This window comes from Neovison vison, unplaced genomic scaffold, assembly GCF_020171115.1.
Source record: "Neovison vison isolate M4711 unplaced genomic scaffold, ASM_NN_V1 Scaffold_042, whole genome shotgun sequence".
Lineage (NCBI taxonomy): Eukaryota > Metazoa > Chordata > Mammalia > Carnivora > Mustelidae > Neogale > Neogale vison.
The window spans coordinates 1-11,630 of record NW_025334846.1 but is presented as its reverse complement, the minus strand read 5'-3'; the positions used below and the strand labels follow the sequence as shown (position 1 = coordinate 11,630).

At 44.2% G+C, this 11,630-nt stretch overlaps 1 protein-coding gene across 4 annotated transcripts; it reads right to left on the bottom strand.

Annotated features, from left to right (window-relative positions):
- Positions 1-2,247: 2,247 nt before the first annotated feature.
- Positions 2,248-11,593, bottom strand: LOC122897963 (protein BRAWNIN). Of its 4 annotated transcripts, none has more exons than XM_044236139.1 (3): positions 11,486-11,593; positions 10,941-11,060; positions 2,248-2,732 (listed from the first exon to the last, which is right to left on the bottom strand). In XM_044236139.1, exons 2-3 carry the CDS (start codon positions 11,046-11,048, stop codon positions 2,637-2,639), a joined length of 204 nt encoding a protein of 67 aa, XP_044092074.1. In that variant the 5' UTR covers positions 11,049-11,060; positions 11,486-11,593; the 3' UTR covers positions 2,248-2,636. The 4 variants fall into 4 exon arrangements, with proteins under 4 accessions (XP_044092074.1, XP_044092073.1, XP_044092076.1 ...); XM_044236138.1 differs by having other exon boundaries at positions 11,474-11,592; XM_044236141.1 differs by lacking the exon at positions 11,486-11,593 and adding an exon at positions 11,381-11,471.
- Positions 11,594-11,630: the final 37 nt, after the last annotated feature.

Genomic DNA, 11,630 nt, shown 5'->3' with positions numbered 1-11,630 from the left:
ATTGTCTTGTAGAAGTGGATTCAAATCATGACTTTTTCTCTCAATAGCCAGACCAATCACTCTGTACCTGTCAATGAAAGGTATGGGACAGGGAGGGGGAGTGAGTGACTTTAAAGTATGGTTCACTGCATTGGACCATATGGTCCACCCAGGGCATGGGTGGGGACCTTCCCTGTGCACAAACTGGCCCCAAGGGGTCGATCCTTTCTTCTTCCAAAAGGTGAGCAACACCCTTAGCTCTTTATTCTGGAAAGTGATGACGGGTCTCTCCTCACTGATAACTACAAAATGCATTATCAAAGTTACCAGTTTTGTGTTCATATACTAAAATTAATGGAGAAATAGAATTTGAAAATGCTCATTGGCAGAGGAAAAAAAAAACTGCACCTAGTAAATTCAACTGATGAAACTAGTTGAGAGTTAAAAAATGATTTTATTGATTTATACTAAAATCAGGTATCCTTCCTAAAACCTTTGGGAATTCACATTATTTGAGGGAGTTAGGCCCCAAAGTTAGAATTACTGAGCTTTGGAAACCATTTTTTAATTCCTTCAACCAAAAAAACAAAGTTAAACTTTTCAATTAGCAATAATCGCGCCTCAGATAAACCTCATTGGCTACGATACTTTTTCCAGCCTGATATAAAACTCTTGCAATTGGCTGTGGCAAGATTCACCATTTGTAAAGTATAGAATTTTAAAAATACGTTCAATTTCATTTTTTAATTAACATATAATGTATTATTTGTTTCAAGGGTAAAGTATAAAATTCTAATAAGTATTCAGGGGTGCCTGAGTGGCTCAGTCAAGTGACTGACTCTTGGTTTCAACTCAGCTTATGATCTCAAGGTCCTGGGATCAAGCGCTGTGTCAGGCTACGTGCCTAACACGGAGTCTTCTTGCAACACTCTCTCTCCCTCCCCCTCTGCCCCTCCACCCTGCGCTTGCACACACACACACACACACACACACACTCTCTCTCTCCCTAAAATGAAGAAATCTTTAAATTAAAAAAAAAATAGAAAAAGAAAAAAGTATTCAATTAATGGCAGCTATGAAATTTGCTCCAGAAAAAGTCTCATCACAAGGTCATAGTAAATATCAGCAAACAACCAGTCTCAACTCAAAGCTTTGTTCTTCAGCCCTCTCCCTGGAGTGAGCCACTGCTCCTCCATCATTGACAGAAAGACAGATCCTCCTCCTGTGTTGAAGAATTTGGTAAGGTACCAAATAACACAGCTGCAAAAAAGAAAGAGCTTGTATATAGACTAGAAATAAACCATTTCTTTAGTTGCTTTACACTGTTAAACCAAAAAGGGTATTTATTACGGCAAATTTAACACAAACATTTTGTTTGCATTTCTGGTTTTAAGATTTCAACAATGACCCCAAAGATTTATGTGATGTAGCAATTGGCTAACTGGCTAAGAAGCAAGCCTAGATATTACCTTTAAGAACACAGAATTCTAAAAAACTTCTTTTGGAAAAATATCCCTAAATGGAAAGCCAATTGCTCTATAAATTGCTTTTGTCCTTTATTTATAGACTCAGAGAAAAACTTGAAATACTTGTTTTAGTTTCCGAGGGCTGCCATAACAAAGTATCACAAATTAGATGGCTTCAAACAACAGAAATGTATTCTCTCAAGAGTTCTGGAGCAGAAATCTAAAATCCTGGTGTCAGCAGGACCATCCTCTGAGACTCTGGCTAGAACCCCCTCCTTGCCCCTTTCTGACTTCTGGTGACGGCTCTCCATCCCTGGCATTCCTGGCTTCCATGACTCCAATCTTTGATCTGTTGTCACACGGTGCTCTCCCTCTGTGTCTTTCTGTACATGGCACTTTCCTCTTATAAAGACACTAGATTAGATTAGGGACCCAGCCCAATGACCCCATCTTAACTTCATTTTATGTGCAGGACTCTATTTCCAAATAAGGTCACAAAACAGGTACGGGGGAGGGGGTAGGACTTCAACATCTTTGAGGAGAGGACACAATTCACCCCATGGCGAAGCTCATTTAAGCTTTTCATCTATTTTTAAATATATTTTATAAGAATAACTACATGGTAACATGGTTTCTTAAATTTGGGGATAAAGAACTTATGACAGTCCAAGTGACATCTGCTATAATTTTGTTAAGTACACAGTTCCAAAAGAACTTCAAACTTTAAATATTTCAACTTAATTCAGTTTGGTACAAATAGCAGTGTCCAATTTTAGAGAAATATTAACTTCACACCATAAGCTTTAATTGTCAATGACACTTTTATTATAGTTAATTTATAATTCCCATTTTTCATGACAGTCAAGCTTCCTCAGAGAAATAAACCAGAATTGTAAGAGCAGGAAACACTGTAAATATTCTTTCTCACGTGATATTCAAGGCTAAGTATCTATTCCACCACATTAAAAAAGCTGATGATATACACTTTGGCAGTTTCCAAGAAACACTGGTCAATCCATAATTAAACCTCAGTGCAGCAGTTAACACCTGGGCACCTCCTCATGCCGTGAAGATTGCTTTAGGTGCTGAAAGACAACCCGGCTAACTCAATAAGCTTTAAAAATACATATTTAATACTTATAATATTATTCATGGAGTTCTTGGCAGAGTTAAGTAAGTATTTTGAGGTCTCTATTGCTGAGAAATTTGAGGTTCGTGTTGTCTCTTTTTCAGTCCCAAAAGCTCCGTTTTGAGTTCTCCAGGCTTTGGTGGAATTTCAGGTATTGTCTATCAAAAAAAAAAAGAAAACAAAAAGGATAGATGCCAGTGCTGCCTCAGACTGTAGTTCAGTGTGACCTGAAAGAAAGGAAAAAGGAAAAAAAAAAAAAAGGGCACAAAAGTCCTTGTGCACTCAATGATGAATCCTTATTAGGAGAGCCTGCGGCCCATGTCAGTCTGTTTCTAACCCGATACTTACAGGACTCGACTGTCCAGGCTGTGTTTCCAGTATTGCAGGACTCACAGAGGGAGCGTTTAGATCAATATTAACTGACAGATCACAAATCTTCTTTTTTCTAAAGATTTTTTTTTATTTATTTGACAGACAGAGATCACAAGTAGGCAGAGAGGCAGGCAGAGAGAGGGGAGGAAGCAGGCTCCCTGCTGAGCAGAGAGCCTGATGTGGGGCTCGATCCCAGGACCCTGGGATCACAACCTGAGCTGAAGGCAGAGGCTTTAACCCACTGCACAACCTGAGCTGAAAGCAGAGGCTTTAACCCACTGAGCCACCCAGGCGCCCAGATCACAAATCTTAATAAAGCTTTCCACAATCTGAAATTCATTCCTGCACTGTTTACTGAGTCTCTACCATGTGCCCGGCACAGAAAACAAGTATTAGGAATCAATTCGTTTTGAACCAATTTCAAATCAATTTGTTACTGTTCAAAAACAATAAGGGTCTAGGGCACCTGGGTGGCTCTGTGGGTTAAACATCTGCCTTCGGCTCAGGTCATGATCCTGAGGACATGGGATACAGTCCTGCTATTATTCTTACGATGGAAGATTATTCTGTCCTAAAAGGAAATGAAGTACAGATATATTTGACAATATGGGGCAAACCTTGAAAGCATGCAAAGGGAAAGAAACCGAGTCACAAAAGACCACATGTTATATGATTCCATTTAAATGAACCTGTGTACAAGAAGGTGTGGACCTATGTTTTCATTTCTTTTGGGTATAAACCAAGATGTAGAATCACTAATTCCTATGACTCTATGTTGAACTGTTTGACAACGGCCAAGACTGTTTCCCAAAGCAGCTGTACCATTTTCCATTCCTAGCAGCACTATATGATGTTTCCAATTTCTCTGCATCCTCACTGACACCTGTCATGAGCTGTTTGGGTTTTCTTTAATTATAGCCATCGCAGTGGTGATGCAGTGGAATCTTATTGTGGTTTTGATTTGCATATCTCTGATGGGTAATGATGCTGAGCATTTTCTCATGTGCGTATTGTCTGAAAAGGTGACTTCTAACAAAGATCTACATCAAGGAGGATGAGAAAACCAGCCATGCGGCTAATCTAGGAGTGTTTCAGGCAGAAGGAACCACAAATGCAGAGGACTTCAGGCAGAAATGTGCCCTTATGTGCAGAGAAACCAAGGTGGTCAGCAGCGCTGGTATAAAGTATTCAATGAGAGGTCAGGAAGGGATGACGAAAGAGGAAAAACGGGTGCAGAGATGCACAGTCCCTGGAGAGTTCTGAGCAGAATGACATGATCTGACTCAAGCATAAAAAGAAGACACTGGGGGTACCTGGGTGGCTCAGTGGACTAAGCCTGCCTTCAGCTCAGGTCATGATCTCAGGGTCCTGGGATCGCGCCCCGCATGGGGCTCTCTGCTCAGCAGGGAGCCTGCTTCTTCCTCTCTCTCTCTCTGCCTGCCTCTCTGCCTACTTGTGATCTCTGTCTGTCAAATAAATTTTTAAAAAAAGAGAAGAAGAAGAAGAAGAAGACTGTGGCTTTGTTGAGAAAAGACTGCAGGGGAGCAAGGCAGGAAGGTAGAAACAGATCAGGGAGCCATCACAGAAACTGAGGTGAGAGGTGGCTGACCGTGGCTTGAATTGGGTAGTAGCAGCGAACGTGGTAAAAAGCAGTGAGATTCCAGATGTACTTTTCAGATCAAGCCAGTGGGATCTGCTATTATGTGTAGTAGGAGAGAGGTGTTAAAGAGGACTCCTGGGCTTTGGCCTGAACAACAAGAATGATGGAGTCACCATCCACAGGGACAGGCAAGGCTTCAAGATGAGCAGGTCTGTTGGAGAAAAAGACCAGCAGCTCAGTTTTCAACATGCTCACTGCACATCCAAGTGGAACTGTTTGTCATGATTCAGAGACATATCTACTTTTTTTTTTTTTTAAGATTTTATTTATTTATTTGTCAGAGAGAGAGCACAAACAAGAGGAATGGCAGGCAGGGAAGAAGCAGGTTCCCCGCTGAGCAGGGAGCTCGATGGGGCTCGATCCCAGGATCCTGGGATCCTGATCTGAGCCAAAGGCAGATGCTTAATGACTGAGCCACCCAGGCACCCCTAGAGGCATATCTATTTCTACCAGCTATCAGCTTACACGGTGAGGTCCTGAGGAAAGGGGCCGCACCGTAATTTCCTCCTTATTTCTTACAACCCTATAGGATGCCCCTCATTATAAAAGGCAGGCAAGGGGCGCCTGGGTGGCTCAGTGGGTTAAGCTGCTGCCTTCGGCTCAGGTCATGATCTCAGGGTCCTGGGATCGAGTCCCTGCTGAGCAGGGAGCCTGCTTCTTCCTCTCTCTCTCTGCCTGCCTCTCTGCCCTTTTGTGATCTCTCTCTGTCAAATAAATAAATAAAATCTTTAAAAAAAGGCAGGCAAAAAGACTGTGCTGAATGAATAAATCAACAGACTGTGCTCAGGACCCTTATAAGCTCATAAAATTGGAGAAATAAAATCTTTGCTCAGATTATTTTACATAAAACTGCAAGATTAGGGGCGCCTAGGTGGCTCAGCTGGTTAAGCATCTGCCTTTGGCTCAGGTCATGATCCCAGGGTCCTGGGCCTGAGTCCTGCATCAGGCTCTCTGCTCAACAGGAAGCCAGGTTCTTCCTCTCTCTCTGCCTGCCTCTCTGCCTACTTGTGATCTCCTATAGCACTTCAATCCCTGAAGTTCAAACACCTTGATCTAGTTCATTTTACTCTTTTATCTAACAACTAATTAATCCTAAAGAAATAAAATAGTTTAGGGGCGCGTGGGTGGCTCAGTGGGTTAAGCCGCTGCCTTCGGCTCAGGTCATGATCTCAGGGTCCTGGGATCGAGTCCTGCATCGGGCTCTCTGCTCAGCAGGGAGCCTGCTTCCCTCTCTCTCTCTCTGCCTGCCTCTCCATCTTCTTGTGATTTCTCTCTGTCAAATAAATAAATAAATAAATCTTAAAAAAAAAAAAGGAAATAAAATAGTTTAGGAAAGAATGTGGGGTTGAGGTCAGGGTCACAGGAGAGGTAGGGAGCTAAGGGATGTGCTTCACAGCACAATTCTCATTTTGAAGTGGAAATGACTTTCTAAAAAATCAGTGATGGGCGGACACCTGAGGGGCTCAGTTGGTTAAGCGGCTGCCTTCAGCTCAGGTCATGATTCCAGGGTCCTGGGATCGAGTACCCTATCGGGTCCTTGCTCAGCAGGGAGTCTGTCTCTCCCTCTGTCTGTCTCTCTCTCTGACAAATAAAATCGTTTTTAAAAAATCGGTGATGGGGGGGCACCTGGGTGGCTCAGTGGGTTAAAGCCTCTGCCTTTGGCTCAGGTCATGATCCCAGGGTTCTGGGATCGAGCCCCACATCGGGCTCTCTGCTCAGTGGGGAGCCTGCTTCCCTCTCTCTCTCTGCCTGCCTCTCTGTCTGCTTGTGATCTCTGTCTGTCAAATAAATAATAATAATAATAATAATAATTTTTTTTAAAAAATTTAAAAATCGGTGATGGGAACTAGAGCAAAAGCCAGAGTACCCTATCTGACAATTTCCTACCTTAAAACTAGTACTAGGACATTCCCATCCCTTTAGTATAAGAATGAATGTAGCTTGCTTCACCTTCATTAAACTGTGTAAACTAATTAATGTAGAAGGGATGCTTTTCTCCCCAGGGTCACAAAAGGAAATTATATGAAGTCACAAAGCCCTATAAATTACAGTATACACCTGAAACTAATATAACCCTGTACGTTTACTAACTGGAATTAAAATTAAAAACTTTAAAAATTAATAAAAACATAAAATACAACAGCATGATTCAAATTTCTATAAAGTATATACAACTGCCCACTTACACACACAGAGGTACACACTTGGAGAAATCTGAATTGCCAATACAGTACAAAGCTAAAATGACAATTCAATTTTTCTTTTTAAAGATTTTTTTATCTATTTGAGAGAGAAGAATGAGTGAGAGAGAGCAGGAGCACACAGAGGAAGAGAAAGGGAGAATCAGCCTCCCCGCTGAGCAGGAAGCCCAATTCAGGGCTTGATCCCAGGACCCTAGGATCGTGACCTGAGCCACAGAAAGCAGTTCAACCAACTGAGCCACATAGGTACCCTGACAAGTCAACTTTTATTAAAAGACATGAGTAAGGGACAGGCAGGGCCAGACAAGGAGAGATCAATAGGGGGCTATGTGATCGGGCTCACAAAAATCCCCAAAATGTGGAGATGTAAGGAAACCAGAGATAAAGGACCTCCAGACCACCCGAGGTGGGAAGTCGTTTTATGACAGTCTCCTGTGGTCAACAGAAAAAAACAGACCCTTAGGTAAGCCATTAAAGATTCTATCACTAGTCCTTAATCAGTAGCGCTGCCTGTAGAGAAGGCAAAAAGATTTAAGCTCCCTGCTTAGCCTTCAAGAAAAAAAGCGACCCTAAAAGCCCTCAGTGCCAACCTTATCGGGACCCCTCTCTCACTCCTGAGAGTTTTTTCTGTACTCTTGCTTAATACAAACTCTCACTTTACTCACTCTTTGTCCGTGAGATTCATTCTTCGACTCCATGAGACAAAAACCTAGCTCTCCTACTTCAGAAAAACAGCACTTTTATTTACCAAATACATTAAATATATAATCAATTTTTAAAAGACTAATAAGTTTACTGACTCAAAGGTTAACAATATCAGCAGAGGTTCTACTAAATAGCAATTTGTGTATATGTGAGTATTTCTGGAAACAACCAAAAATGAACCCTTTAAAATGAGTCCTGGGACACCTGGGCAGCTCAGTAAGTTAAGTGTCTGCTTTCAGCTCAGCTCATGATCCCAGGGTCCTGGGAAGGAGTCCTGAGTGATGTGCTTCTCCCTCTGCCTGCCACTCCCCATGCTTGTGCTGTCTCTCTCTCTCTAACAAATAAATAAATAAAACCTTAAAAATAAAATAAAATTATGTGGTAAACAAAGGCCAAAGAAAAATTAAATTTTCTTATTACCTATGGCCCACTGACAAGTCCTTGAAACAGGCAGTGTGACATTCCTCTAGGGATTCATCTGCTTTGAGTTACTACTTTGCTAAGGGCAAAAGGCAACCCCAAGATCCTGTCAGTCTACTTTAACGCATAAAAATTCAAACTTTCTTTATCCAAGATACATGTTAGCAATCATCCCCCAAGCATATGACCCACTGATATATAAATAAGGAGTCTCCTGACCGAGTTTTTACTAAGTAATAAATGACCTTTCCCTGACGATACCTAGCCCCCTCAGGATCCTGGAAACTTGGTTTCCAAAATACCTGAGAGGTTTACGGTATCCCTAACCACCTCCCAACTTGAAAGTACATAACAGACCACTCCTCATGACCCAGTGCAGCTCCTCCTGCCCATGGATCCTGTCTTCCTGCTTTAATAAAACCACCTTTTTGCACCAAAGACATCTCAGGAATTCTTTCTTGGCCATCGGCTTCAAACCCTATCGTCTTTGCTACATCACTGAGACTGCATTTTTTGAGTAGGCCTTCAATATTAAGTAGATTATAAATTAAGGAAAAGAGGACCAGTAAAAGTAATGCAAAAGTAAATGGAGATGTGGGGTGCCTGTGGGTTAAGCCTGTGGGTTAAGCCTCTGCCTTTGGCTCAGGTCATGATCTCAGGGTCCTGGGATGGAGCACCGCATCGGGCCTTCTGCTCAGGGAGAAGCCTGCTTCCCCCTCTCTCTTTGCCTGCCTCTCTGCCTCCTTGTGATCTCTCTCTGTGTTAAATAAATAAATCAAGTCTTTAAAAAAAGAAAAAAAAGTAAATGGAGATGCAAACGGAAGCGCAAGCAAAAGCACACTTTGTATTCCAGGACAGAACATCTGCCTTGAGTCCTTGCCTCCATTCTAATCCTGAGCAGCTTAGCTGGTCAACTAGAAAAGGCATCCTTAACGCTGCTCCCTTAAGACAGCACTGAGCATTCACTCTAGGCAGCTGTCATGGTTGAGTCTGGACTCCACCCAGACCTTCTAGCTGTAATGACTGAAAGACGCCAACAAAGGCCAGCAGTTGTTACAATAGTGACAGTCATTGCTAGAACAAGACCAACAGACACAGCAAAAGAACATAAATTCCTTACATGTTAGTGAAGCATCCAGCATCCTACATGTAGCCAGTCAGCCCGCCTTCAGGGCCCTACAGAAGTACCCCACTGCTGATATCTGTGCCCAATCAAAACCAAACCTCTTCCCAAGGTCAAAGAAGCTGCTGGTAACAACCTCGTGTGTTCCTTCTTATAATGAGATGGGTGAATCAAAGGTCAATTTCCCAGGGGCAAATCACAGGTATTCCTTCCTTTGTAATGCCCGCTTGATGTCTATTCCTCAGGAGCTAGTAACTCAACTGCATTTTTGTGGAAGGTCCTTACCCATTTTTGTCTCCACTAAGTAACCCTGACATATCCCTATAACTCAAAAGAGAAGCAGTCCCTGCTGGTAAGAGCTACTTCAGCATTATTTGTACAAAAACTAGATACCACCAAAACGTCCATAGGAGATTAAATAATATATGAAACATCCATATTATAAAATGCTATTCAATGATCAGAAAGAAAAAAGGCTGTTGATATAAACATGTGTCTGTTCATATAGATATTAACCAAAAGAAACAGGTTACAGAGAAATGTGTATATGAATTCCTATTTCCATGGGGGAAAACACCCTGTCTACAGTGCGTGTGTGTGTTTGTGTGCACGCAGGAGCATGTGTATCTTAACAATAGTAAAAGTCTGCAAGTATACACCAACCAAAAAATGGTAGCTACTTGAGGGTAGCAGACTAGAGAAAGTTGGGTGTGGGAAGCCCTAGATTTTCACATTCCACTCTACATGCCTGAATTCAATCTGAATGTTTTACAAAGGTGCGGTACTACCTCATTAACAGGATCAAAAAATAATAATAATTTAAAAAGAAACACTGAACAGAAAGCTTGGGCTTCAAATCCCCAGGAAGCTATGTGACCCTGGGAAATCACCCTGTCTTCTGAATCTCAGTTGCCCTGTCTGAAAACAAGAATAAACACCCCCAAAACTGTAGCTGACAGCTGAAATTAGAAAGACCAATGGATGGTTGTCTGTGTCACCCCTCCAGAGTCCAGGCAGAGATGACTGTTCCCACACTGTGCTCCAACCAGTCTACTCAACGCCTGTAGCAGAGCACCTAGCAACGTGCGTGTAAAGATTTCCACTGCACTTCCTTGCCTTCATCTCCGCAAGACCGTAACTCCTCAAAAGCACCTCTAATTCCCAGTTCTAATTCAATGAATGCTTAAAATGCTAAAAGTTCGTTTAAATTTCTGCCTCCTTGAACTGCCTGTATTTCCTCGTCCTTCATCCATCTAATATTTATCAAGCATTTACTATATTCTAAGCTCTTTTCTAGGCTACTAAGATCAAGGGTGAACCAGGAAGGTCCAGTCCCTTCACGGGGATTACATGCTGGTGGAGGAAACAAAGAACATGTAAACAGACAAAAGGAATAAAATACTTGCAAACTGTGACAAGTCCTCTAGGCAAACAAAGGACTGGGACAGAGTAACAGAAGGAGGAATCCTTTAGGAGCTGTCCAAAGCGCTCTCACTGCTGGAGGAGGTATTTGAGCAGACTGACGTTTTCAAGTAGGAACCCAACCCAAGATCTGGGAGAAAAACATTCCAAGATGAGAAAAGTTATGGCAGTGAGATGGGGACCGGCCTGATGAATGTGGGACACAGCAAGGAAACAGGGTGGCTGCAACAGTGGGAACAAGGGGTAAATGGTAGGAGATCAAGGCCGGTGGCAGCCAAGTGACTGGCTGTGTAAGACCCGTGAATGAACAGGCCGGGTGCTGCTCTAAAGGCAATGCAATGCCACCATCAGGCTCTACGCTCAGGGCAGATGGTCCTTCTAATTCCGTTTTAAGATCGCTTCCGCCGCTGGGAGGAGAACGGAGCGGTCCAGGGGCCAGGAAGCAGGACCCTCCGGCACTCACCAGGTCCGGCCGGTAGTACCTGTGCACCACTTCGGCGCCGGCGCACATGCTCAGGAGGCTGGCGGCGAACATTTTCAGGTAGGTGGCCCAGGACACTCCCGCGGGCATGCTTAGGGGGTGCTGCACGGGGAAGAAAGGCGGGCAGTGTTACAGGGCTCCCAGGTCAGGACGAAACCATGCCGGGAAACAGGGCACACGGCAGGGGCGGGACGGGGTCAGGACGAAACCGTGCCGGGAAACAGGGCACACGGCAGGGGCGGGACGGGGTCAGGACCCCCAGATCGTCTCCCACCCTGCGCCCCGTGGGCTCACTTGGGACGCGAGGGCGCCGAGAGGCCGAGCGCCCGCGCGCAGCCTCAGCCTTCCCCGGGCTCTCCGTGTGGAGGCTGGGCCCGCGCAACTCAAGGGCAGCTCCTGCGCCGCAAGCGGAAGGCGCATACCCTGTGGCTTCCCCGCGCCCTTTCAGACTCTAGCAGAACAAATGCACACCACACTCCCCACGGGCCCTACAGGTGCGCCCCGAAACCCCGTACCGCAGAACGCACTGGCGAAGGGCAGCGGGTCAAAGGGCGAGCGGAAGTGCGCCCCCGGGTCGCAGCAGACAACCTGTCGGCGGAACCGAAAGTACAGGGCCTGGGGGCCGCGCCGGGCCGGAAAGCCGGGGCTGTGCCGGCGCCCGCTCGGGCACGT

Bases quoted from the DNA above. Each gene is read 5' to 3' on its own strand.
- LOC122897963 (XM_044236139.1), bottom strand. From the start codon at position 11,048: ATGCCCGCGGGAGTGTCCTGGGCCACCTACCTGAAAATGTTCGCCGCC. The intron at 2,733-10,940 runs GTGAGTGCCGGA...TTTTTTTGATAG, and splicing joins GGTACTACCGGCCGGACCTG to ACAATACCTGAAATTCCACC.